The 26,811-nt window shown below is 44.3% G+C and overlaps 1 protein-coding gene across 2 annotated transcripts in view; it reads right to left on the bottom strand.

The window, feature by feature from the left end:
• Window positions 1–26,811, bottom strand: part of DENND2A (DENN domain containing 2A) — a 97,243-nt gene that overhangs the window by 60,306 nt on the left and 10,126 nt on the right. Inside the window, exons 2-3 of one of the 2 annotated variants that reach the window (XM_068972305.1) lie at window positions 7,922–8,021; window positions 3,337–4,494 (exon numbers count right to left, since the gene is read on the bottom strand). In XM_068972305.1, the coding sequence (XP_068828406.1) occupies window positions 3,337–4,364 (1,028 nt within the window). In that variant the 5' untranslated portion in view covers window positions 4,365–4,494; window positions 7,922–8,021. Of the gene's footprint in view, window positions 1–3,336; window positions 4,495–7,921; window positions 8,033–26,811 lie in introns of those variants that run through there. The other variant, XM_068972306.1, reaches the window with a different exon arrangement.

Below are 26,811 nucleotides of genomic sequence, written 5' to 3' on the forward strand. Positions count from 1 at the left end.
GAACACCAGAAGAATTACCCTTAAAGCCAGGGCGTGGCAAGGCCGCCCAGTGCTATCAGCACCGTTATTTCACACTGTTAGGAAAGTACTAGTGCAATTGAGTATGAGAGAGAATTTGGAGATATGAATCAAAAAGAAGAAAACTTAAAATGATAATTCTTTGCAAACAATATTATTATATACATGGAAAGTCCACGAGAAACAACTGATAATTAGAAACAGTAAGAAATTTCTTTAAAGGCTCTTTTAAATGAAAGTGAAGTCGCTCAGTCGTGTCCAACTCTTTGCGACCCCACGGACTGTAGCCTACCAGGCTCCTCTGTCCTTGGGATTTTCCAAGCAATAGTACTGGAGTGGATTGCCATTTCCTTCTCCAGGGGATCTTCCCAACCCAGGGATCGAACCCGGGTCTCCTGCATTGTAGACAGACGCTTTACCGTCTGAGCCACCAGGGAAGTACTGAGTAATATATACAAATAGTTTTCTTAAATACAAAGATCATATAATGAGAAAAAAAAAAAGATTCCATTAACAATGGCAACAAAAAGATAAAATACCATATACTTAGCAAATGGATGGAATCCCAATTAAAAGCTGACATATTACTATGTGTGAAATTTCACAGTGATATATAGAATACTTAGAAAAATACATCTAAGAATATTCAAGACATTTTTGAATAAGGAGAATAATCAGGATATAAGAACTTTATAATTATTAACAAGGAGACCAAATGATCACTTGTGTGTATATTACATGATAGAATACGTAGAATGTCCAAAAGAATCCACTGATTATTAGCAACAATAAGAAATTTTTGTTAAGCTCCACTAGGTAGTAAAACAGATTATGAAGTTAAAATATTTACAACTGTTTGGTCCTAGAAAAGAAATACATACCCTGATTAATTAAACAGAATACAGCCAGAAAAAAATTACAGCTAATATTTATTAATCATTCACTATATGCCAGACTTGGTTTTAACTTATGTTTACAAATATCTACTTGTCCAATCTTCACAACAAAGCTATGAAGTAGTTACTATAATTATCTCCATTTTACAGATAAGTAAAATGAGGCTCAGACAAATTCAGTAGCTTGTCCAAAGTCATACAGCTAGGATGTAGCGGAGTTAGTAAGTTCTCTGGCTCTAGAGTCTTCTCTGATGCTATATTCTGCTCATCACAGCATTATTTGTAAACTGGAGACAACCAAAGTGTAAATCAGCAGGGAAATGGTTAGCTAAAATATGGTTTAGCCACATGATGTAAATAAAGATGGCAGTTAAAAAAGGAAGGTGAAAAGAAAAAAGTGGCAACATGGAAATATCTCAATGATATCTTCAGTAAAACATGGCTGGTATACAGCATGATTTCATTTTTGAAAGGATATAATACATATGTGTGTATTTCTAGAAATTCTAGAATAGCCAACCTTTTCTCCCCCTAGAAGAGAACATAAGAAATTACACTTTTGGCACCCGAAGAATCCTTCCTGACAGACCGTGTTGAGTAGGAAACTGATATGATTGAATCTGTGTTTCCAAAAGCCTCCTCTGGCTGCTGGGAAGGAAAATACTGGGGTGAGGGGTAGGCAGATACAACGTGGCTAGGGTGGCAGCAGTGGAGGAGGTGCGGTCAGGCTGAAGAAAATGCTTTACCACTAGAACCAAAGGACTTGCTGATGAACCTGATTGGCGCTGTGCGGAAAGAGGAGAAATCATAAATGACTCCTCGGGTTTGGGGCAGAAGCAAAATGAAGGGTGATACCATTCAATCAGAGAGCATCTGTCTGGGGAGAAGATCATTTTAGTAGTGGCCCGGATTGAGAATTTAGGTTTAGACATATGAAGTCCAAGCTATTAGATAACCAAATGGGGACCCAAGCAGGAGATGACTGTACAAACCAAAAGCTAGCAGAGGGTCAGGGCCGGAGACATACGTTTGGGAATCATAAGCATGTAACTGACATTCAAACCCATGAGAGTGGGGGAGACCAGTTTAAGGGACTGCATGTAGATGGAGGGGGGGACCTGATCCTGGGATGGGGTGCAGATGGGTTGAGGGGGGATGTTACTCAACAGGCAGAAGGAGAGGAGGAGCAGCCAGTGAAGTGTGGCTATCAGGAAAGCAGGTGGTCTAGAAGCCTACAGTGAACATAGGATTTCAAGGGGGTGTGAGTCAAGCTGGTCCACAAAGGCTGCTGCTGAGTCGCTTCAGTCGTGTCCGACTCTGTGCGACCCCACAGACGGCAGCCCACCAGGCTTCACCGTCCCTGGGATTCTCCAGGCAAGAACACTGGAGTGGGTTGCCATTTCCTTCTCCAACGCATGAAAGTGAAAAGTGAAAGTGAAGTCTCTCAGTTGTGTCCAACTCTTAGTGACCCCGTGGACTGCAGCCTACCAGGCTCCTCTGTCCGTGGGATTTTCCAGGCCAGAGTATTGAAGTGGGCTGCCATTGCCTTCTCCGTCCGCAGAGGCTAAGTGAGGTCAATCAAGAAAAGCACAGAGAACTGACAAATTGGATTTAGCAAAGACGGAGGTCGTAGGTGGACTTGGCCAACAGAAGTTCTAGGATTAGTAGCAAAAGCCCTACTGCAGGGAGTCAGGCTAAACCCAGGCGGGAAACAGTGGTGACAGCAGGGACAGACAACTATTTGGAGGAGTTTTTCCTCAGTAAAGGGTTTCCAGATTAGGAGGTATCAAACCAATTAGCACATTACAGAAACAGACTAGAGATCAGGTTTCAGAACGGAAAAAAATTGTCTCCAAAGCACAGATTTTACCTTTAAGCATTCACAGGTTTTATTATCTAAAGGTATTTTAATATTACCAAATATTTACCATGTGAGCATCTACACATATAAATGAGAAAATTGAGGCCTCGAGATGTTAAGTAACTTGTTCCAAGTTAGACAGACCGTGAGAGGGCCAGGATAGGCCAGGCAGTGTGTTTCTAGAGTCCAAACCAAGAAAAACCACGAAAGCAAGAGGGAGGAGAGACTTGGAGCTCCACGTGCAAGGTGGGGGTGGTAGAGACAGAATGAGCATCAGTTAGTAGACTGCCAGCGTTAACACTCGTTTTCATTTAACCCCTGGTTACTGTCTGAATTACAAGCACTCAGGCACATCTACAGGGTGATCTTTCGAAGCGAATACTCTTTTTTTCAGGACAAGGAACAAGCACAAGACACTTCTACATCAGTTACCACGTCTTCAGGTTTAATCAGTGAACCATCTTGCTACAGATGGTCTCGACTAACTACGAGATCCGATGGTTTAGTAAACAGGCTGAGAACAGACAATTGCCGTGGGGCATAAAGTCACGGGTCACCTACCTGTGGTCAGCACTGGCTTTCGGTCTCCCGCTCCACAGCCTTCTGTTCACCGAGGGGGGCGGGGGAGAGGAGGGCAGGGGCGGGGGAGGTAGAGAGGGCAGAGGAGGCAGGTTCCTTCTGTCTTTCCGGAAGCTCGTGCCTGGGTTCCCATCCTTGTCCCCTTCTCCATCGTGTTTGAAAGTTCTCCGGGGTTTGGGCAAGGGGTTGATGAAGGGTTTTGTGGGGGGGTCCTCCAAGCCTCTGTACACACTCTCCAGGCTCTGGTCACAGGGCCTCCTGCACAAGCCTTTCCTTTCCTCGCCAGCCTCAAGGGCAGGCTCCCTGGATTCCAGGTCCAAGCGGTGGGCTCTGAACTCTGAGCCGCCCCCACCCCCGCGGTGCTCAGGAAGGGTGGGTGCCTCCTCGGCCTTGTCCGGCAGGCAGTGTGGGGAATAACATGTGCCTGGTAACTGGGGATCCAGCCCGGCAGACCCATCCTTTAGAGCCTGCTCGAGTTTCTTGACCTGCTTCAGCACAGACAGGCTATCGTTCTGAAAGCGCTGTTTGCCAAGCCTGGGCTCCCGGCCTCTGCCCAAGCTGGGAGCCGACTCCCGGGCTGACTGGCTCAGGTCCGGCCTCTGCTCAGCATCCTGTGCTCTGACCTTCACTTTATTCCGCTCATCCTCTCTACTTTCCATGTCCAGCCTCGTTCCATTCTGAGCCTCGGTGACCCGAGCCCTCGAACCATCACTGCTTCTCCTCTCCGTCACACAGGACATCAGGTAACCCTCCTGGCCATCTGCCTTCCTGCCAGGGGCAGGCGTGGGCAACTCCCTTTTCCCTTCCCATTCTGATATCTTGTCCTTTATGCTGAGGGACGTGTGCCGGGCCCTGCCTTGGGCGGGAGGGCATGGGTCCTGAACACTGCCCAGCTGCCGCTTGCCGGCCCTGCTGGTTCCTTTAGCGCTGAGATCTGAAGCTGAGTCACTGATGATCATATCTGAGCTGAACATGTTCTGTTGAGAACAGTCCACTCTTGGCTCCAGCATCAGGTTATGGAGGCTCTCCAGGGGGCTTCTTCGGAAGGCTGGATCCTGATCAGTCTCTAGGAAGGGGATGGAGAAACTAAATGGCTGCCTTTGAGGGTCTTCCCCAGTCTTTGGACCGTCCACTTTGACCCTAAACAAGAAAAACACAGAGTGAGATGTTCTCAGTTATTGTTCTTGACACATCATAGCAATTTGCTAAAACTTAGATATAAATTGTTGGGCTTCCCTTGTGGCTCAGCTGGTAAAGAATCCACCTGCAGGGTGGGAGACCTGGGTTCGATCCCTGGGTTGGGAAGATCCCCTAGAGAAGGGAAAGGCTACCCACTCCAGTATTCTGGCTTGAAGAATTCCATGGTCTGTATAGTCAGTCCATGGGGTCAAAAAGAGTCAGATATGACTGAGTGACTTTCACTTTCACTTTCAGATATAAATGTTAGATACTAGTTGCAAGCCACAAACATTGAAACCACCATTGAAAAAATCACTTTATGCTTTTCTCCTGGGTGGACAGCAAAATGGAATGAAAGGAGCTATTGGACTGTGGCATTCAATAGATGTGGGTGTAAATCCTAATTCAACCACTGACCAGTTGTGTGACCTTGGCTGAGCTATTTAACTTCTCTAAACCTCAGTTTCCTCATCTGTGAAATGGGAATAACAATAAACATACCTACCAAGTGGCTATAAACACTTAGTAAGCTAGCTCATATTAAGTATCTAGAATGGTGTGAGTGTACAATAATGGCAGTTATCATTATTGTTAGCTTTTTCCCAATGAAAATAGAAGTTTCATGAGATAGAAGATTACACCAACAGAAAATCCTTTGGAATGATTATTTAAAAATTAAAACAAATGTCATAAGTCATGAAGTTTTCCCTAATTCTGGGCTTGATAAATTGTCCTGATTTGAGTGGGTAAAGCCACAATGATTGGCTGCATTTGACTGTAACCTCCTCTAGAATGTGAACCCCACTAGACTGGTTTCTCTGGGAGGACAGGGATCGTTTTGTTTTGTCTATCGCTTCAACCCTAGCACCCCTAACAACACCCGGCAGAGCAGGTGATCAATAATACTTGTTGCATGAATAAGCGAGTAAACGAACAGATTCAGATTTCCTGCGTGGCCTAGAACTGCATTGTCTGGTATGGCAGTCACGAGCCACATGTGGCTATTTAAACTAAAATCAAATTAAATCAAAGCTTTGGTTCCTCAGTTGCAGCAGCCACATGTCAAGAACTCAGTAGCCACGTGTGGTTAACAGTTACTATACTGGATGGAATAGAAAACAATTTCCATCACTGCAAAAAGGTCTCACTCAACACAAATGTATGGGGATATAGGCCTCCAAATGTGATTTTAGAAGATCAGTTAGTGCCATGAAGATGTTAAAAATTATTTAGAAAGAAAAACAGAAGCTCCAATACTTTGGCCATCTGATGTGAAGAGCCAACTCATTGGAAAAGACCCTGATGCTAGGAACGATTGAAGGCAGGAGGAAAAGCGGGTGACAGAGGATGAGATGGCTGGATGGCATCACCGACTCAATGAGCATGAGTTTGAGCAAGCTCTGGGAGATAGTGAAGGACAGAGAAACCTGGTGTGTTGCAGTCTACGGCACTGCAAAAAGTCAGACATGATTTAGTGACTCAACAACAACAATGAGCGTGAGAGTATCGGTGTTTTGAAATGCAAAGCATTTCTTCCACCAGCAAAGGTCATGACTGAGCACAGTGACCTTAAATGTGCCAAGAAGAGCAAGCGTGCATGGACCGGCTTCATGGCGCATGTTTTCAAAATACACAGGCTCTTGGAAACTCCAGCTAAGGTTCACATGAGGGATGAGTAACTAGCAATTTCACGCATCCTGTTACTATCTAGCTTTCTAGTCCAGAGACTAATGGTTGTTTATATAAAGACTTCTTCCTGGCTTGAGATATTAACATGTAAATTATGTTGTTGTTCTTGGTTGCTTAGCATAAATCAGAAACTTGTGAAATTGCAAACAAATTTTCATATGTTAAATATGGCTATCAAAGCAGATTTCCTTATTTAAATAATCAATTACCATTCATAACAGAGTGCTTACAAAAAAGAAACACTTTTTTAACAGTTCTGTCACCACTGAGGACATTAGCATGAATTCAAATTTTAGTCAGAATCAGAGTTAGAATCAGTTAGTTATTCTACTGAGAATTCCAAAGTCAGAAATTTAACTTCTTGCTCTTACTGTCTAGAGGCAAGATGAAGAGATAGGACACATAAAAACACAATTCAAGTTAGTTCACGCTTAGTGAGAACTGATGATATAATATATAATCATTAACATCATATGTACTATTAAATAATATTGACAGTAGATGAATATAGGACTTTGGAGTTAAAGGGACCTGGGTTTGGACCTTGGTTTCATTTTTTTCACCTTACAATGAGAATACTGAAATTTTATTGGTGCAGAGGCCAAATTTATTTTGTTCGCTATGCTCAATACATAGCAAGTTAAATGAGTGAAAGGATGCATTAATATATGTAAAGTACCCATAGTACAGCATACATTGTAAGTCTTGATAGCAATAAATGGTAACTAGTGTTATTGTAATAGTTATAGTTATTGTCTAAGATCCCAAACATCTGGAGTGACTTTACAATCACTGAGGGTCCATCTAAAAACTGAAGACGAAAAAAGGCTTGTCTGTTAGAAAACTACTCTGGAATTACAAAGCTCAAGCAGCAACGGGAAGGATGATGAAACCACGGCAGAGTGCCTTCTGCACATGTTTGCTGGACCCAAGAACTTCTCTGGTTCATGTTTCCAGGATTCTGTGACCCTTGAAGGGGCTCTGGACTGGGGTGCACAGTTGTGAACAGCTCAGTGATCTGTGAACAGCTCAGTGACTGCCAAGCCCCCTGCAGAATGTGAGACAGGGTACCGGAGGAAAGGGCTCCATCTGGGGAGAAAACAACCCTGCTAATATAAGATGGGTAAAAAGGCTATGTGGACAGATGCAGCTGCAAAGCTTTAGGGCTCAACAATAATTAAAACACCTGAACAAAACAGATAACCAACAAGGACCTACTGTGCAAGCACAGGGAACTCTGCTCAGTGTTATGTGGCAGCCTGGATGGGTGGGGGGAGTTTGGAGGAGAATGGATACATGTGTATGTATGGCTGAGTCCCTTTGCTGTTCACCTGAAATTATCACAACATTATTCACTGGTTATACCCCAATACAATAAAAAGCTAAAAATAAATAAAGAAAATGAAGTTTTTAAAAAAGAAAAATAAACCCTGGACTGGAAGGCATACATGGGGATAAGGCCCAAAGTGGACCCTGGGCATCAGCCAGACCTTCCTTGACCACTGTGGTTCTGTGCTGTTGACTGAGCACAGGGCATGGAGATGGTTTACAGGAGAGGGGGCTCATCACAATGACTTAGATCAGAAAGCTTCCTTAGCTCAGGGAGGTGGGGTTCGTGAGGAGGGAAAGGCAGTGGAAAAAGGAAGGAGACTGAGAATCTGGGCCAATTTCTGCAGTCATGGGGGAGAAAAGTTCTTACTTGTCAGCCAATTCGTAGCCCAGGTTTTCAGTCCAGCTGTGGCTGCCCTTGGCTGGCCTGCACAGTCATCATGTCAACACCAAGAGGAGTTTTGAGTTGCCTGGGGGAACAGGGGGGCACATTCAGTGAGCATGGCAGGCAATCCAGAGCCCACACCCCAAACTATCCCTGGCGGCTTCCACCCTGGAGTAGGGGGTGACAGGGTTGCACCGTATAGAATTCCCGATGCAGAGAGGGGTGGGGTCAGAGGCACAGAATCCGAGGTCCACCCAGATTCAGCCCCCATGCCAACGCTTCTCATATGTGCAAGCATGTGTGTGTGTCTTTTAGATAAAAGTAACCAAAAATTTTTAGAAAACGTGTAACTTAAGAAAGTAAAACAAATACCAGCACAACTTGACACTCTTTCAAGGCTCTGTAAGAACCAGCGATGTGCTGCTGCTGCTAAGTCGCTTCAGTCAGACCCCAAAGAAAAGAGTTGTTACTTAATTTGAAACACGAAATAAACCACCTGCTCAAGTGGCAATGCCTACACAGAGCTATTCTATTCTTCCGCTGCCCTGACACTGGGTATAAACCTATACTGTCTTTGGCTTTAGAGCCCTGCGGTGGAGACACTCTTTCAGAGGCTCAGAATACAGGAGCGGGAAATGCTCAGCCACTAGGTCATCTGTCTGGTCTATGAAAACTAGGAGATGGTCCTAGCAGAGCCAGGCTTCCCAAGGCACATCTCGAACCTGCAACATGCTAAGGACCACATGGGTACCAAAGGAGCCGTCTCTGTGGAGAAGAAGCAGGGTTTTTTTGAGAAGCAGCAGTTTTATAAAACTTCAGGGTCTGACATCCAAATGAACTGAAGTAACTGATTAAATGTACTACGTCAATAGCAAGTCCCTACAGAACTCTGGACAAATGAGCATGGCTTAGGTGGACGTGGCTAGGAAGATGAGACCTGTCGGTAAATGCCAACAGGATCTGCCCTGCAATTCTGTAAAGCATGACCACGAGGGACTGGGGCCCCACTTGATGGAGAGAGGGTGACTCCTTGACTAGAGGTTTGGAGAATACTCAGACTCTGGAGATTTCACTCCACTGAAAGTGAAAGTTGCTCAGTCGTGTCCAACTCTTTGCGACCTCATGGACTATACAGTCCATGGTGTTCTCCAGAATACTGGAGTGGGTAGGCTTTCTCTCCTCCAGGGGATCTTCCCAACCCAGGCATCGGACCCAGGTCTCCTGCGGTATGGCGCATTGTTTACCTGCTGAGCCACAAGGGAAGCCCAAGAATACTGGAGTGGGTAGCCTAGCCCTTCTCCAGGGGATCTTCCCGACCCAGGGGATCTTCCCGACCCAGGGTCTCCTGCATTGTAGGAGGATTCTTTACCAACTGAGCTATCAGGGAAGCCCTAACTCAACCTCCCAGGAATCCTGATCCCAGCTCCTTCTCACATTTCCAAGACTCCTATCCCCTCTCCCAGGATGATTTACCTGCCAGGTGACAGCATGGCTCCCCAAGGCCCAGACTAGGCATCCCCTTCCCCCAAGAAACCAAAGGGGCAGGCTTTAAGACATGCATATAACTCTTAGGAATGAGGAGAGGAAGTCTAGAGGGAGAGAGAGAAAAAGAAGAATGCACATAGGCAACAAATTAAAAAGAGGGAGGTTAGGAAATGGTGAGCCGAGAAAACAGCAAGAGAAACCACGTATTTGGGGAGGAGGACGGAGCTGGGGCCTGGGTCCGCAGGGAACCCAGCTGCCCCCTTTCCCAGAGAGTGGCACTGTGCATTTTGGGATCTGTCAGTGCTGAAAGCAAGCTCGGTTCTTGAAAGAAGCCGGGCCCCAGGGCTCCCCTCCTGTTGTAAAGGAGAGTCCTGAGAGGCCTTTGGGGGACAGAAAGGAACTCATTGCCCCCTCATGACACTCTGTGAAGCTTCTGGAGCCTCTCCACTCTGCTGGGCAGACAGACACTGCTCTTCTGTCCTGATCCTGGCAGAGGCCACATTGGACTCAGGGTAACAGCCACTCCCCACCGCCCTCTGCGTGTCGGCACTCCGCCTCCACACAGACCAAGCCCCCAGCAATGGAGCCTTGTTCCGGTGAGCTAACAACTCTTGCCGCCCACCCTCTTCTTTCAGCCTGGCACCCTCTCAGTGGCACTAGGAATAGGTGCCAGGCCCTGTGTCTGAAGCCGTGGGGATTCACAGATGAGTAAGGCGTGGCATCTGCCCGCGGGGAGAGAGCACCAGGACTGTGCCAGGTCACCATCAGCCCTACAATTCCCCTTCTCCCCAAAGGGAACGGTTTTTCTGAAGTTCCCAGGAAGCCACAGCTTTTTCAAAAAGCACAAAGCCCACTGTGTCTAATGCACAGAGAACCATGGGTGAACTTTGAGGTTAAAGATCCAGAGACACACTTAAAAAACACGGGACTTAAGTGAACTTGATTCCCATCAGGCAATAATAACTTCCAGTCTGAAAACCACAGTCTCTAGAGGCACAGCTGATACCCTCGTCTGAGAAGCAAGTTCAAGTGGGCTTAAGGGGCTGGAACTGAGCAGGGCATGGACCCCGGAGCACAGTCAGCAATCAGCTCACCAACATTTCTGAATTCATAGGAGAATGGAAAACACTGCTTGAGCAAAACTTTGACACGTGCCTTTTGTTTCTGATGTTTCAAGGTCATTAATTAGGTGACAAGCCTAGCCTAATTTGCTAGGTGGGAGTACTCTGCGACTTACATTACCAAGACAAACTTCTCTATCACTTTATAGGTCTGGGATTGCAAGATGGTACTGTTTTCCAAAGTGTGGTCCACTGAGGATCTGATCTAGTCAAACTGGGAAACTTGTCAGACATGTAGATTCCTGGGCACCAATCCAATGTACCAAAACCAACTGTCTGGGGCCGGCCTGGAACCTGTATTTAAATATGGTAAATCAAGGAATTCCCTGGTGGTCCAGTGGTTAGGACTTGGAGCTTTCATTGCTGAGGCCCGAGTTTGATCCCCGGTTGGAGGAACTATTAGTAAGATCCCACAAGCCTCCCAGCACAGCCAAAACAAACAAACAACAAACCCATAAATATGGCAAATCAAAGGCCTCGGGTGATTTTTACACAATCCAAAGTTTCTTTTATTTCTTGCTAGGTAATTCGGCCTTGTGATCTAAACAGGCTGGTTTGCAGGAGCTATTATGAATGCATGACTAGTAATACATTTTCTCATTCAACCGCCACAAAAATATAGAACTTCCCATTCACTAGATGAGCTTAATTAGTACCAATAAACTTAATTAGAATAAAGTGTCACACAAAATTTTAAAGCTAGGTGATGGGCACATGAAGGTTCATGTGTTTTGTACATACGAACATTTCCAGAAGTTTTAAAATTGTTTTACAAATTGAAGAAGATATTTTTTAAAATGCCAACATCTACAGCTAATTATATTTATCAATCTAGTCCATAACTGAATCCTGTTTCTCTCCTTGTTAAAGGGAATACTGTTAAATCTGTTCTTGACTCCTGTTTCTCTTTGGGCTCAATGTCAAGTTGATTGGCGGGCTCAGGTGAAGTTAAAAGGTGGTAGGAGAGTCTGCTAAGCTTTTAATCTGTTAGGGACTCCCTTCAAATGTCTCAGCCTGTTACTCCTAATTACTTCTCTGAATTACCTTTACTTTTTCAAGAGAAAAAGAGAGATTATAGTGAGATGTTTCTGTGATGTGAAGTCGCTCAGTCATGTCCGACTCTTTTGCAACTCTATGGACTGTAGCCTACCAGGCTCCTCCGTCCATGGGATTTTCCAGGCAAGAGTACTGGAGTGGGTTGCCATTTCTCAAAAGACCACAGAAAATTTTAACTGCTCCAGACTGACGTTAGTAGATCAAAAAGTAGATATTATTTTGTAACCCCTTTAAGTTTACCCACTAAGGCTTAAAATTTCAGCCTGATCTCTGAAAACACTTTTTTGAAGGGGGTTTGGAGTACTAACTGTGAGATAGTTAATTTAAAAACAAGTATTTCCCCCCAAAAGGATCAAGATTTTCAAAGAGATATAAAGTGTTTTTCCACAAACAGGAAGGAGGCAGTTGACTTATCACATCTTTTCCCTGAGAACAGTTCTTACAGGAGAACCCGAGGGTGCCTGAGTAGGGAGAGGAGCAGCCCTGTGTGAAAAGAAGTGAGGAGTCCCCAGCTGGCAGATGGTAACTCCTTTAGAGCCCGGCCTGCACCTGCCGCTCTCCCTGGTTCACTGCCACTGAAGGAGCAGCAAAGGCAGGTGGGAAATCCACCTGCTGGAGCCAGCACCGTCTTCAGTACCAGGAGCCCAGGAAGACCGCTGCTCGTGGTCCGAGGCCTGGCCTCTTCCAATGAAGCACTGCTCGTATTTTGTTCTGGGCATTAATTAATTATCCATTTGTGATATTTTAAAATTAAATAGGTTGCTACTGATTGTTGATATCACCCAACAGTAATAACCTTCTTCCTTTTAGCTCTGGTGGGGTTTTGATGTTGGGAACAGGGAGATGATAGTAATATATGGCCAATAGAAATTTTGCTATCAAAGTTACTTAAGAAAAGAAGTTTGGATAGTACTGGTTCAGTGACTGCTATAAAAAAAAATCTGGACATGTTTAAGTCACAGGGAGATGGGGTGGGGGCGAAGGGAGGAAAGATTTAATTTCTTTGGCTGCACCGGGTCTTAGTTGTGTGGGATCTTTGGTCTTTAGCTGTGGCATGAGAGATCTAGTTCCCTGACCAGGGATCAAATCCAGACCCCTTGAAGTGGGAGCTCAGACTCTTAGCCCCTGGACCACCAGGGAAGTCCCCTCCCCAAATCTTATAAAAACAGTGATTTAAATAAAAATTGAAATCTGGAAATGTCAATCAACCGATGAATGGATAAACAAACAGAATGTGGTCTAGCCACACAGTATGTTATTCAATTCAGTGTTAAAAGGAATAAAGGGTCATTACATGCTACATGCTACAGCATGGCTGAACCCTGAAAACACACTAAGTGAAAAAAGCCAGATAAAAAAGGAATATTGCATGACTTTATTTATATGAAAAGACCAGAATAGGTAAATCCATGCAGGGAAGGGGGAACTGGGATGATTGCTAACAGGTAAAGGTTTCTTCTGGGGCTGATGGAAGGGATCTGCAAAGAGATAGTAATGATAGCTGCAGAACACTATGAATACATCACAAATCAGTAAACTGTGCACTTTTACCTTCTAAATTTTTTGGCTACGCCAGGCAGCATGTAAGACCTTAGTTCCCTAATCAGGGATCAAACCTTCCCCCACACTAGTGGAAGTGCGGAGTCCTAATCACTGCACCGCCAGAGAAGTCCCTAAATTGTGTACTTTTAAATGGTGAACTTCATGTGAATTATATCTCAACTGAAAATTCAGTATAGGGATATTCAAAGGAAAAAAATAAATGTGGGTAGTGGAGGAGGTGAAGTGAGGAATAAAATACATATAACTGCAATGTTCCCAGGCCTTCAGTGTTGTAAGGCTAGCATGTCGGTTCCAAAGTATAGGTAAACATATATATATAACTTGAGTCATAAAATGGACTTGAGATACTGAGTGAAAAATACAGTTTATATCATAAATGCTATCATGCTAATAAAACTAAATTTTCAGTGGTTTTTATTTCTGTCGCAAATAAAACAAGCTCTTCGGCTTTAATGATCCTAATAACTTAGTTTTATCAGCTTATAAAGAGCAGGCAAGAGAACTGAGAAGAAACTATAACAATTACAGCAGAACAAAAATAGTTATTTTCTCAACTGAGTGTTTTGTTTTGTTTTTTTTAACCAAGCAGTTTGTGGGATCTCAATTCCCTGACCAGAGATTGATCCCAGGCCACAGGAGAAAGCCCAGAATCCTAACCACTGGGCCACCAGGGAACTCCCTGAGCATTTTTCTTATTAGCCAACATACCCAGAAGGTGTCTGCTTTCAGAAAATATGTTGAGAAGGGAAAACACACACACACAATCACATAATACAACTCTTGCTGCATCTAACTGCTTAGTGAAGCTCATTCCTGAGCCTCTTGATGCTGCATTTTCATTATCTTCAAACAAACAAAAATAATTTTTAAAATTAAAACAGGCTGCTCTGGTTCTTTACATGACAGCTTTTGGGGGGAGTATTTTCACAAAAAAAAAGCAATTTTTTTTTTCACATTTGGAAGAAGATGGGGGATTGATTCTAAAATAGATGAGGAATAACCGAAACCAAAGCCTACATGCTGCCTCAAAACCACACCCAGGGACCATTATTTGGGAAAATCACAGTCTGCATTCTTGGACCAAATGCTTAAACCGTGCCTCACACCATGACCAGACACCAGGTCCTCAGCACACACACCAGGTAAAGCCAAGTAATGGCTTTCCTATGAACCAAAGGCTTCCTGTTTCTAGGAGTTCTGCTTTGAGCCCCAAAGATTCCCCCAAATCAAGTAAGGGTATTCAAGGAATGTTTGTTGAATGAGTGAACACATATACCATATCTTCTTATACTTAACAGATGACTGGATAAACAAAATGTGGTTGAGCCATACAATGGAGTATTGCTCAGTTGCTTCAGTCCTGTCTGACCCTTTGTGACGCTATGGACCATAGCCCACTAGGCTCCATGGGATTTTCCAGGCAAAAATACTGAAGTGGGTTGCCATTTCCTCCTCCAATGGAGTATTACTCAGCCATTAAAAAAATGAAGGACTATTACATGCTACAACATGGATGAACCTTAAAAGCATACTAAGTGGGAAAAAGCCAGCCACAAAAGAAATGTTGTATGACTGCATCTACGTGAAGTGTGCAGAACAGATAAATCCATCGAGATGGAAAGTAGATTAGTACTGCCGGGGGCTGTATGAGGGGGGAGTGGGTAATGACTGCTAATAGGTATGGATTTTCAGGGGGAGGAGAGTGATGAAAATGTTCTAAAATTAGATAGTGATGGTTGCAATAGTTAATATGCTAAAAACACAACTGTGTATTTTAAAGGGGTGAATTTTATGGTATGTGAATTATATCTCCATGAGGCTATTATTTTCTTAATCAGCAGAGACAGCTGCTAAAAGTGAGGAGTCCTGGTCCCACCCAGACTGAGTGAATCAGACTGCTAGAACAGGGCCTAGGAATCTGCATTTGTAAGTTTCCCGGGGAATTCACAGGCTTAGAGTTGAACCTTGGAGTTTATTTTCCAGTCACTGGCACTGTCAGTCAGCAACAGATCTACTCTCCTTTGCCCTCTCCTTTGTAAGGCAGCCTTTTACTCCACTGTGTCTGTTTGCCCTTGTTTTTCAGAGCATCTCTGAAATCTGATGGAGGCATTATCAGCATACAGCAAGTTGCTCCTGTCCCTCGAGCCCAGGTGTAAATGCTCTAAGATGCTCTTTCATAGATCCTCCCTATACAGGCAGGCGTCAACAACAAAGCTTGTTTTCACTCTAAGGGGTGGCCTCAAGATCAAGAGCAAGATCTGAATAATTTAAGACTTTCTATGGGTATGAATACCCAGTTACTGACAATAATGTTTATTTTGAACAACTTGATCAGTATTTTCTTGACCCACACCTGTCTGTTTTGTGACAAATGAAACCAATGGGAATTTATGGGCTTGAGCCTGTAGACCAGACCACACTTTGTGATGCTCTTGAGACCAGAGATAGCAAAAGATGTTTACTGTTCTCATTTTTAGTAAACCCGGGAAGGAGTTTTTCACATCTGCAGAACATTCTTACATAGAGAGATGTATTTGGCCACCTTAGTAGGATGGAAACACATTTTTCACTTGACAATATTTGCAAATCATGCATTTCCCCTCACTCACTCGCAATGTGGAAATACTTCCATATGTTGTCTTTGGCTTCACCATTTTGTGGGGGATAAAAAGCAAAAAAGTACAATTATGTGGCCATTTTGCCTATGAACACTAAACTACTGTGCGTATAAGATTTTAGTAGCGTCAGCCCTCCCGAATCAAGGCTTCATTACTACTCATGTCACCTGTCTAGAAAAAGTTAGTGTGAGTTTGCCATAAATCATAACAGTAGGAATTATGAGGGTTATAAAATATGTTAATACTGCCAAAATATGGTTTAAAATATGGATTCAGGTATGTAGTTTTTTTTAAAACAAAAAAGTACACTTCTTTTTGCTTTTAGGTATTACAGGTCACCAAACTGGGAACAGTCAGGTTCTAACTTCTTTCAGCTCCCAAACAATTAAACTTGTTTTTCCTTCTGTGTTTGGCTAGGTCAGAAGCCACCTCTTATTTCTAACCTCTACAGAAATCAAGGTCAATGCTCCTACCATTTTTCTGAGGAGGAAATCAAGCTGAGGGAAGCTGTCATTTGTTTAAGTTCATACAACAGCTCTTAAGTGACAGAACCAGGAATGAGTCTATGTTTTGAGCCCAAGTCTGGTGCTCCTTAGACAGTATCTCCATGGCCTCATATTACATTATCTAAACCAGATGTGAGTTAGACTCTAGCTCATTATTCTGGGTGCTGTTAAGCTCTCTGAGATTAGCAATTGCTTTATCGTTTTACACCATGCTGAATTTAGTAAATACTTTCTGAGTGAGCTGGGAGGGAGACTGAAGGGTTTTTTGAGGGCTTCTCTTTTCATGGTTCTGTGATTCTACATTTCTGTACTTTGGGAGTCTACCTAAAGAATAATCCTGTATATGGAAAAATGTACACAGAAATGTTCATGACTGTTTTATTTAAAATACTGAAAACTACAAATAACTCAAGTGTCAAGCAATGTAATGATAAACTATAATATATGCAATGAAAAATATTATGAAGCAAATTAAATTGTGCTTAAGACTACAATAATTCTATAGAAATAGAAAGTAGATTAGTGGTTGCCTAGGCCCAAAGTGGGTGGGTGAGAAAAAAGGGGAGTGACTGCTAATGACTTTGGAGTTTCTTTCTGGAGTGATGAAAATATTCTAAAATTGATTGTGATAATGGTTGCATAACTCTGTGAACACACTAAAAACCATTAAAGTGTACAGTTTAAATGGGTAAATTGAACTATATGTGAATTATATCTCAATAAAGCTGTTATTTGTAAAAAGAAAATTAAGAAGCTAAAGAAAAAAAAGACTATTACTAAATGGAAAAAATGTTCATGTTGTGATGTTAGCCAAAAGGAACAAGATCCAAAAGTTCGCATACAATATGAATAAAACATGTTTTCAAAGGGGGTGGTGGGGGGAAAAGAAATCAATTCCTATTTAAAATCTCACATGTAAGAATATGACTGGAAGGAAATATAACAAAGGATTAACAGTAGCTGTCATCAGTGAAGAAACTTTAAATATTAATTTTTTTTCTGTTCGCTTATCTATATTTAAAAAATATATATATATTTCCAATGTTTTGGTAATAAACATACATTATCATGGGGGTTCCCAGATGGCTCAAGAAGTAATGAATCCACCTGCAATGCAGGAATCTCAGGAGCTGCAGGTTTGATCCCTGGGTCAGGAAGATCCCCTGGAGGAAGAAATGGCAACCCACTCCAGCATTCTTGCCTGGAAAATTCAACGGATAGAGGAGCCTGGCAGACTACAGTCCATGGGGTCGCAAAGAGCTAGACAAGACAGAGTAGCTGAGCTCATACACGCATTATTGTCACTATTGGCTTCCCTGGTAGCTCAGTGGTAAAGAAACTGCCTGCCAATGCAGGAGATGTGGGTTCAATCCCTGGGTTAGGAAGATGTCCTGGAGAAGTCAATGGCAACCCACGCCAGTATTCTTGCCTGGGAAATCCCATGGACAGAGGAGCCTGGTGGGCTACAGTCAATGGGATCGCAAAAATCAGACTTGCATTAGTGACTAAACAACATTATCACTACTGTAAATAACAGGGGAAAAATGTAAACTCTGCTGTTATCTGCGGGTGTCTGGTCTGCCCTGGTGCTCCCAACAGGCCACACAGTTGCTTTTCAGCCACAACCACAACTGCAGGGCATGGGTCTCAGCTGAGCCCATCACTTCATTACTTGTTTGGCTTTGCCACAGTATCTCCTGAACAGAAGGATAAGTGGTACTTTATTCTCATTACCTCCTTTCCCTTAGTGACCACCAAGACTTGGATCCTGGTCTCCAATAACCGCTTCCTAGTTATTCCAAGTTATTCCCATTCTTTCAGTGGGTTCAAAGAGATTATATGGGAACCTATGGCTACTAGAGAAATTACTCATGTAATTCATTCTTCCAATTATTAGTGTTTACTTCCCACAGGGAACTAAGTGAAACTAGGGGAAATGTGAAATAAATCATTTTTCTTGCCCTCTGAGAATGTGCCCTCCTCATCCTGTGAATGTCATATCATTCACATGACAATACTGTTTTACATACTTGGAAGATACTAAGAGAGGAGTAGATCTTAAATGTTTTCACAACACAAACAAAAAAAGTTACCCGTGTGAGGTCATGGATGTGTTAACTAATCGAATATGGCAATCATTCACAACATACACATATATCAAATCATCGAGCATATACTTTAAACAATGTGTGTGTTAGTTGCTCAGTTGTGTCCAACTCTTTGCAACCTCATGGACTGCAGCCCACCAGGCTCTTCTATCCATGGAATTCTCCAGGCAAGCATACTGGAGAGGGTTGCCATTTCCTTTTCCAGGGGATTTTCCTGACCCAGGGATCGAACCCAGGTCTCCTGCATTGAAGGCGGATGCTTTACCATCTGAGCTACTAGGGAAGCCCCTAGTACACAATGTTAAATGTCAATTAAATCTCAAAAAAAGCTGATAGAAAAAAGATAAAAACAAATGTCTCTAATACAAAACATGATATGATAAACAAAACAGGTGACAGCAGGTTCCTTTGCGTATCTGGGCTTAGAGGGTGGGCTGAATTTCCTTTGGGGTGTATGGATGAAAAGCACAGATGTTTGCATAATCTTCAAATGGCTAAATGTTTAAGGAAGGACAAGCCACTAAATGAAAAGCAGCACTGATTCTTTAAGGAATGACACCTAACTCATTTGCTAGATTTCCTCGCAGGAGTCAATCGAGATAGGAACTAAGGCAGAATCTGAACACAACTTGTACAGGTTTCTGAAAATGCTTACCAAATGTTACCAGAAGCAGGACGACATTAATTTTTTTTTTTTCAAAAGCATTTCAAGTTTACAGAACAGCTGCAAGAACAGTACAGAAAACTCACATACTCTTTTATCTAAATTCACCGTTTTAATATTCTCCTTCAATTGAAGTGTTCTGAATTGCTCTTTTGGAGCTTCAGGGAATATGAGTGCTATCCAGCCACCAGAAGCCTTCAATACTTATGAATCTAAAAGAAAACAGAATCTTACAAAACCAGTTTACTGGTTTTACACACCCAGGTCCAAAAGACAGCTCAACCACAACTCACTCCTGACCTTCCAACAGGACCTTTCAGGAGGACACTGAACTCTTTAAAACCAGATTACCAAATATGCAAGAAGAGCTAAGAAAACATAGGAAAATAAAAAAACTGAGGAGCAGAGGTGACTGGCCCTATCAGATATTCACACATACTATAAAGCCTCTACAATTAAAACAGGATGGTACTGCCAGAAGAATAAACAGACTGATAGAACAGACAGTCTAGTCATAGACCTAAGTACTCGTGCGTGTGTGTTAGTCACTCAGTCGTGTCCGACTCTTCGCGACCCCATGAACCATAGCCCGCCAGGCTTCTCTGTCCATGGAATTCTCCAGGCAAGAATACTGGAGTGGATTGCCATTCTCTCCTCCAGAGGATCTTCCCAACTGAGGGACAGTACCCTGGTCTCCTGCAACGCAAGCAGATTCTTTACCATTTGAGCTACAGGGAAGTCCTCCAAGTACTCATGGTACTTAATATATGATCAAGGGGGTATCTTAAATCACTAGAGCAAAGATGGACTTTCTCATAAATGAGGGAATAACTGACCAGCCCAAAGTGTTCAAGGAAGATCACAATGCAGATCTGATGTGCCTGCGGTCCTGGTAAACTGAGGATGACCCGGGTCTTTCTCAGAGCCAGAAATCCAGCTGCAGGCAAGAGCTAGTTCCACAGAGGGGCTGCAGCCCTGAGGGGTAGACAGCAGCCCCTGAAGGATCTGACCACTGCCTGCCTTAACCCCTCAAAATCTCCAAATGCCCTCTGAACCCGCTATGATTTGAATGCAGTTTCAAAATTCTGACTTTCCCCCCCCTAGAGTTTATCATACATTCATACAGCACTTGATTTTCACATCATATGCACATTATAACATATATAAGCCCCTGCCCTCCTCCCAATTTTCAGGTGTAATTCTTGTTAGGCTTATTCTGAAGAGAAGATTAAGCTTCAGTGACTGGCCTAGGATCACAGTGTTTAAGTAGCAGAACAGAGAATCTTATGATTTGTATCTTTCTACTCCAAATTTTATATTTCTCCTGCAAACCTTGTTATCTGCTCTCTTAGTACCTTCAACCGGAACCACCCATCAACATCTCTCACAAGTCTGATCCAAGAATCTGCTACTCAGTGGTGCCAGTACCCTTGGGGACAGTAACCTGAAGGCCTGACCCCTCTTCTTTCAAGGGCGGCAAGCAGGAAATAGCTTTCATTCATAACCTTTGGGAAGGTCAGGGTCAGGAAATGAATGCTGTTTTGTCCTGTGATCTGTCAGGCATTGCATTAAGTACTTAACCAACATAATCACAGAAATAACGCATCTCCCAAGAGAAATGAGGGCTTCCCAGGTAGCACTCAGTTCAGTCGCTCAGTAGTGTCCGACTCTTTGCGACCCCATGAATCGCAGCACGCCACGCCTCCCTGTTCATCACCAACTCCCGGGGTTCACACACACACATAAATGAAAAAACACATCCACATATGTCCTTGTATATTAATATTCGGGGCACATTATTTTTGATAGCCATGAAGTCTATGCACTTGGATACAGTCCAAGCGCTATCAACGGATGAATAAACAAAATGTGGTACACCCACACAATGAAATAATATCCATCCGTCAAAGGAATGAAGTACTGACATATACAACAACATGGATAAGGAGACACTAAGCTAAAGGAATAGAAGCCAATCACAAAAGGCCACATATTGTATAAGTCCATTTATATAAGATATCTAGAACAGAGGTCAGAGAAGGCAATGGCAACCCACTCCAGTGTTCTTGCCTGGAGAATCCCAGGGATCGGGGAGCCTGGTGGGCTGCCGTCTATGGGGTCGCACAGAGTCGCACACGACTGAAGTGACTTAGCAGCAGCAGAACAGAGGTATCTACAGAAACAGAAAGCAAATCAGTGGTTGCTTAGGGCTGAGGCAGATGGAGCTAGGGTGGGGAGTGGTGGCTAAGGGGTATTGGGTTTCTTTGTCCAAGTGACAAAAATGTTCTAAGACTGATTGGCGATGGCTGCACAACCTGTGAATATACTAAAAATCATTAAATTATATACTATAAATGGATTAATTTTATGGTATGTGAATTATTCTTCAATAAGACTGTTATTTTAAAAAGAGAGACAGGAGGAAGGAAGGGAGGGAGGGAGGGAAGAGGAGTGGGGAAGGGAGGAAGAGTGGGTAGGGTGGAGAGAGACACTAAGCATCTGGCAAACATGTACCAGGTACATATTAGGAAGCTGCAATAGTATCCCTGGGATTTTTAAGAGAGGTGTGTAGCCCCCAAACCCTCACTCTAGTACACCATTACCTCCTTCACAAGCCCTAGTTCCAGCAAAGTAGCATGTGAATCTGAGGAACCAGGATTCTTATGAGTACAATGGTTAAGACAAATGAACACATTAGGGTTACAGAAATATAACTGGGTAGTAGATCTCACAAGCACTCACTGGTGCTTGCCTACCTCACAAAGCAGCCCCTTTCCTGCAAACCGCCCCTTCCCTCCTCCACGGAGGCCGCAGGGACCCGGGCAGCCATGTTTGAATGATGATCCCACCCCCAGCCACAGTTGATTGGCTCTAGAGGAGGCCTAACTGAAAGTCGGGCCAATCAGATTCCGCTGCCAGGGAGTTACGTCAATATGTGGGGCCAGAAGACGGAAACATGGCGCTGTGAGGCAGCCATTTTCACCCTGCAGACCAAGGAGCAGAGGGAGCTGGGCTGTTGAGGAGAAGCATGATACCCGCAGAAAGAGGGCTCTGCGTTCCCTCAGTCCAATCCGCTCTTGGGGCCAAGCTGCATTCCTGCCCACAGGTTCCACAAGATATCTTTATACCCTTGTTTGCTCAAGAAACCAAAAGAATCCCCCCAACACAGTGTCATGTTCAAACTATGTTCAAGTACTTTCCCAAAACGAAAAAAGAAAGCTAGTGTGCATGTGAGTTTTAAACATGAATATGCACCCATATGGCTGAAGCTGAGCCAACTGCAGCTACCAAGGAAACAAAACCCCCATTAGGTTTGCCTCCAGCCTGGCACAGAAGTTGGCTGTGATCTTATCATTCCTGTTACACTATGGAGAGTCAAGAAGTTCCTTCCTCTTCCTGGAGGCATGCATCACTGAAGGTACTGGGAACATCTGAAGCCTTAGTTCATCTTTTTAAAATCAGATGGGTAAAATAACTTTTAAACAAATTAAAAACAATAACAATATAATTAATATAATGGAATAAAAGCCTTAGTAAGGCCATGTCATGAGAACTAATCTTTCTAAGGACCTGAACAACATATTATAAGCATTGATACAAGAGGATCTGCTGGACTCTAGGATGAAGTTTTAAATAGGACATGGTATCAGAAGGCCTACAGTTTCCTTCTTCCTAATAAAACCTCACTGAAAAAACTCTGGCCTTACATTGGAATGGACCAATGAGAGGTCACTGTGGGTAAATGAACAAATAAAGGAATGTGTGCCTTCTTCAGTTCTTTTGGATCTACAGTACACAAGAAAGCAGAGCTCACATCGCTCCCACACACTGGCAGGGACACATCTGAATGAAAAACATTTAGAGAGGTTGCATTGTCTGCACACCAGAAGAAGAGCTGAGTTGACAGTAGGAAAGGGACGGACGAGTCCTTTTCCCATCCCTCTGTCTATTTATGGGAGTCATTTCCCTTCAGGAAATGCTGAGCCCCTCTCCCAGGACCCTGTTGGGAATGACGCCTGCACTGGTTGACCCAGCCTTCCACATCCTCCTCCTGGCCTCAGCAGCTCTCCCCTCGTGACCCCCATCAGTCACTGGGAACCCAGCCTGCAAATGACAGTGCTTCTTACAGTCCTCAGTCTAGTGTGGAAATTCAAAGAGGAAAGGGGGGATAAAGATACATAATGCAGCTAGAAAAGCCCCTGGATGCAGAAGCTCCTTAATGTGAACAGAGGATGGTAGCAGGTAAGAAGGGCTGGAAATGACCACAACGTGGGCCAGGATTTTGTGGCTCATCTAGCCTCAGTCACCTGTCTGGGGGATGGCAGAGGCAAGAACAGGACTCAAGGCTCCTATCTTCCCATGTGGGACTCATTCACCTCCTCCATGCTCCTTTCTCTTCCCCAGAGAAATGTATAGACTCATGTTTCTATAAGGGGGCTTCCCAGGTAGTGGTGGTGGTTTAGTCGCTAAGTTGTATCCGACTCTTGTGACTCCATGGACTGTAGCCTGCCAGGCTCCTATCCATGGGATTCTCCAGGCAAATATACTACAGTGGGTTCCTTCTCTAGGGGATCTTCCCAACCCAGGAATCGAACCTGGAGTGGGGTGCCATTTCCTTCTCCAGGGGATATTCCTAACCCAGGAACCGAATCCTGCACTGCAGGCAGATTCTTTACCGACTGAGCTATAAGGGAAGCCCCAAATCCCAGGTGGTGCTACTGGTAAAGAACCAGCCTGCCAATGCAGGAGACTTAAGAGACATGGGTTCAGTCCCTGGGTCAGGAAGATCCCCTGGAGGAGGGCATGGCAACCCATTCTAGTATTCTTGCCTGAAGAATCCCATGGTTGAAGAGCCTGGTGGACTACAGTCCATGAGGTCACAAAGAGTCGGACATGACTAAGCGACTTTAGCTCACACACATTTCTATAGAGAAGTTATTCCAGAGGAATCAGGGTCTACAAATTACATACCGTTCTTTTCTTCTTTCGGGGGTTAGCCCTGGCCAAACCCCAAACTGAAGTTCTTCCCCCTGTCCTCTGAATTTCTCTGGATTTTTTTTAACTTATCTACACTTGGTAACCCTAATAAATGTGCATAACCATGTGGTATCTCTTTCATGGTTGGCTCCAATTGTTATTTATATGTTTGATTTAGGATTTCAGGTAGTTATGTTTGACACCTCAGATTAAACTGCAACAATGACTGAACTACAACACTTATTGAACACTGACTATTTTCTGGGCAAGATTCCACACAGATTGTTTCACCGACTACTCACACCTACCCTACAGTTGCCTCGCCTTCACAGATGTGGTAAGCAAGGCCTGGAGAGATGAACTTTCCCCAAGGCCACATGGATGCCAAATGAATCCAGGTTGTCAGATTCAAGTCCAGGTGCCTAATACCAAGTCAAGAGCTTTGGGGGCAGGTTACAGGCCTTCCCTTCCTGGATACAGACTAGCTACTCAGGGAATTGTTTTGATTGGGTTTTATTCAACCCCTCCTCCTCTCCCAGCACACCCTGGCCCCAGGGCACTGCCTGGCCATCCTGTCCATTTCCAGAGGGAGCCCTTGGGCTGCCATTTTGGGATTTATTTTTCCCTCTGAAGGGTTTCTTCATGTTTATTTTAATCTGGCCTCACTGATACTGGGGCTTCCCTGGTGGCTCAGACAGTACAGAAATCACCTGCAATGTGGGAGACCTGGGTTTGATCCCTGGGTGGGGAAGATCTCCTGGAGGGCGTGGCAACCCACTCCAGTATTCTTGCCTGGAGAATTCCATGGACAGAGGAGGCTGGCAGGATGCAGTCCATGGGGCCGCAAAGAGTTGGACATGACTGAGCAACTATCACTCATGCATTGATCAATAGTGGTACTGAGGTGGGGAGGAGGGCCCTTGGTGGGATCTGTCCTGCGTCGTGGCCCCTGGGTACCTGGCCGCTCACACCACACCAGAAGTAGCCACTTGGAGGGGATGCACAGAAGGCCATGCTCTATCTCCTTCCGGCAGCCCTCCCCGGCTGCAGCTGTGCTGCCCCAAACGCCTCACTCCCCACCTCCTCTCCCTCGCGCCTTCCGGCCCTCCTCTTCCCTTCCTCCCCCCTCAGACCCTTTCCCACCCTCTTTTTGCTGGCTTCTGTTCTCTTTCTTTCCATGAGCAGAGAGTTTCCAGCCTGGCTCCTGGCCAGCACATTTGGACAAAAGGCAGCAATCTTGGAGGGAGACGTCATCTCCCATCCCCTTTGCTGGGGCCGGCACCATGGCTCCTCGAGCCCAGGGAGCTGGGGGCTGGGACCGCTCCCATCCCACTCCCAGTTTTGGGAAGGAGCTTGAAAGATGGTGTATTGTGGGGGTTAAAAGCGAAGGGTTTGGAAGCACACAGCCCCAGATTCAAACTCCAGCTCTGCTGCTTGAGAGTCATGGGATTCGGGCCAGTTATTTTGCTCAGCCTTGGTTCTCTCTGCTATAAAGTGACAGGAACAGCTCCTGCTTTGAAAGGCTTACCCAAGATGGCACCTGGAAAACAGTGGGCACAGCGCGTGTCCTGTGAGAAGCTCAACACAGCTTCTGTTGTTATGAACGGAACTTAATCCTGCCAAATAATACACGTAAAAATATAGGACTTTGTTATGATATTGATATTAATAATGACAATACTAATACAACCTCCTAAACTTATCTGCAGGGCTGCAGAAAGTGTTAGTCACTCAGTTGTGTCTGACTCTCCGAGACCCCATGGACTGTAGTTCACCAGGCTCCTCTGTCCATGGAATTCTCCAGGCAAGAATACTGGAGTGGGGAGCTATTCCCTTCTCCAAGGGATCTTCCACAACCTAGGAATTGAACCCGGGTCTCCTGCATTGCAGGCAGTTTCTGTACCATCTGAGTTGCCTGCAGACCAGCCTCAATTGTTTGCAAATGTGGTAAACCTGTAAAACCTCTCAAACATACCTTTACTGTCACAGTGTAATCTGCAAAAACTGGTTTTGAAATTGGAAAAGGAGCTGACCCCCTTCCCTATTCATTAAAGCCAGGGCTCAGCCTCGAAGCCAGAAGTGAAAGTTAGGAGGAACCCACCCCATCAGCATGGCCTGCTCGCCTGGACTCCGCTCCGGTCCCTCGTTTTCTGGCTCCCTGTAACCTGAGGCTCCAGTTTTGTTTGTTTACTATCTATGTGTGGTGTTTTGTACTCAGAAGTTGTGTCATGCCGGGGAATGTGCTCTGTTTTATTTAGCTAAGTTTTGAGATATGGGCAATTTTTATTTAACTAATCTGAGCCAGCATGGATGGGTTTGAAATTAATCCACAAGATCAATCAAGGAGCTGAGCACATGAGGTGCTGCTGGGAAATACACACCTGTAGGAATGGTCCCTGCCCTAGAGCTAGGGATAAAAGATGCAAACCCAATTAACCAATGGCAATGAAAGATTACAACCTTTCAACACCAAAAGATTAGTTTAAATGTCTAGGGGATGCCTGACAACATGTTTAACAAAAGCCACAATGTGAGAGGGGTTTAGGGACTAAATTCAAACCACCATGGTAAATGTTATGAAAGAAATATAACTGGAGGAATTTAGAAGTGGGCAGGCAATGAGAGTCAGAGGGGTCACGGACTGCTTCAGAGAAGACGTAGAACCTGGTGGCCCTTTGGCCTAGTTGGGAGAGTCTTTCAGGTGAGGCAAGAGCATGAAGAAAGGGGACAGTATGTCCCGCCCTGGACATGAGACTGATGGTGGGACGGCTGCTCTG

This window comes from Capricornis sumatraensis, chromosome 5, assembly GCF_032405125.1.
Source record: "Capricornis sumatraensis isolate serow.1 chromosome 5, serow.2, whole genome shotgun sequence".
In the NCBI taxonomy this organism is placed as follows: Eukaryota; Metazoa; Chordata; class Mammalia; order Artiodactyla; family Bovidae; genus Capricornis; species Capricornis sumatraensis.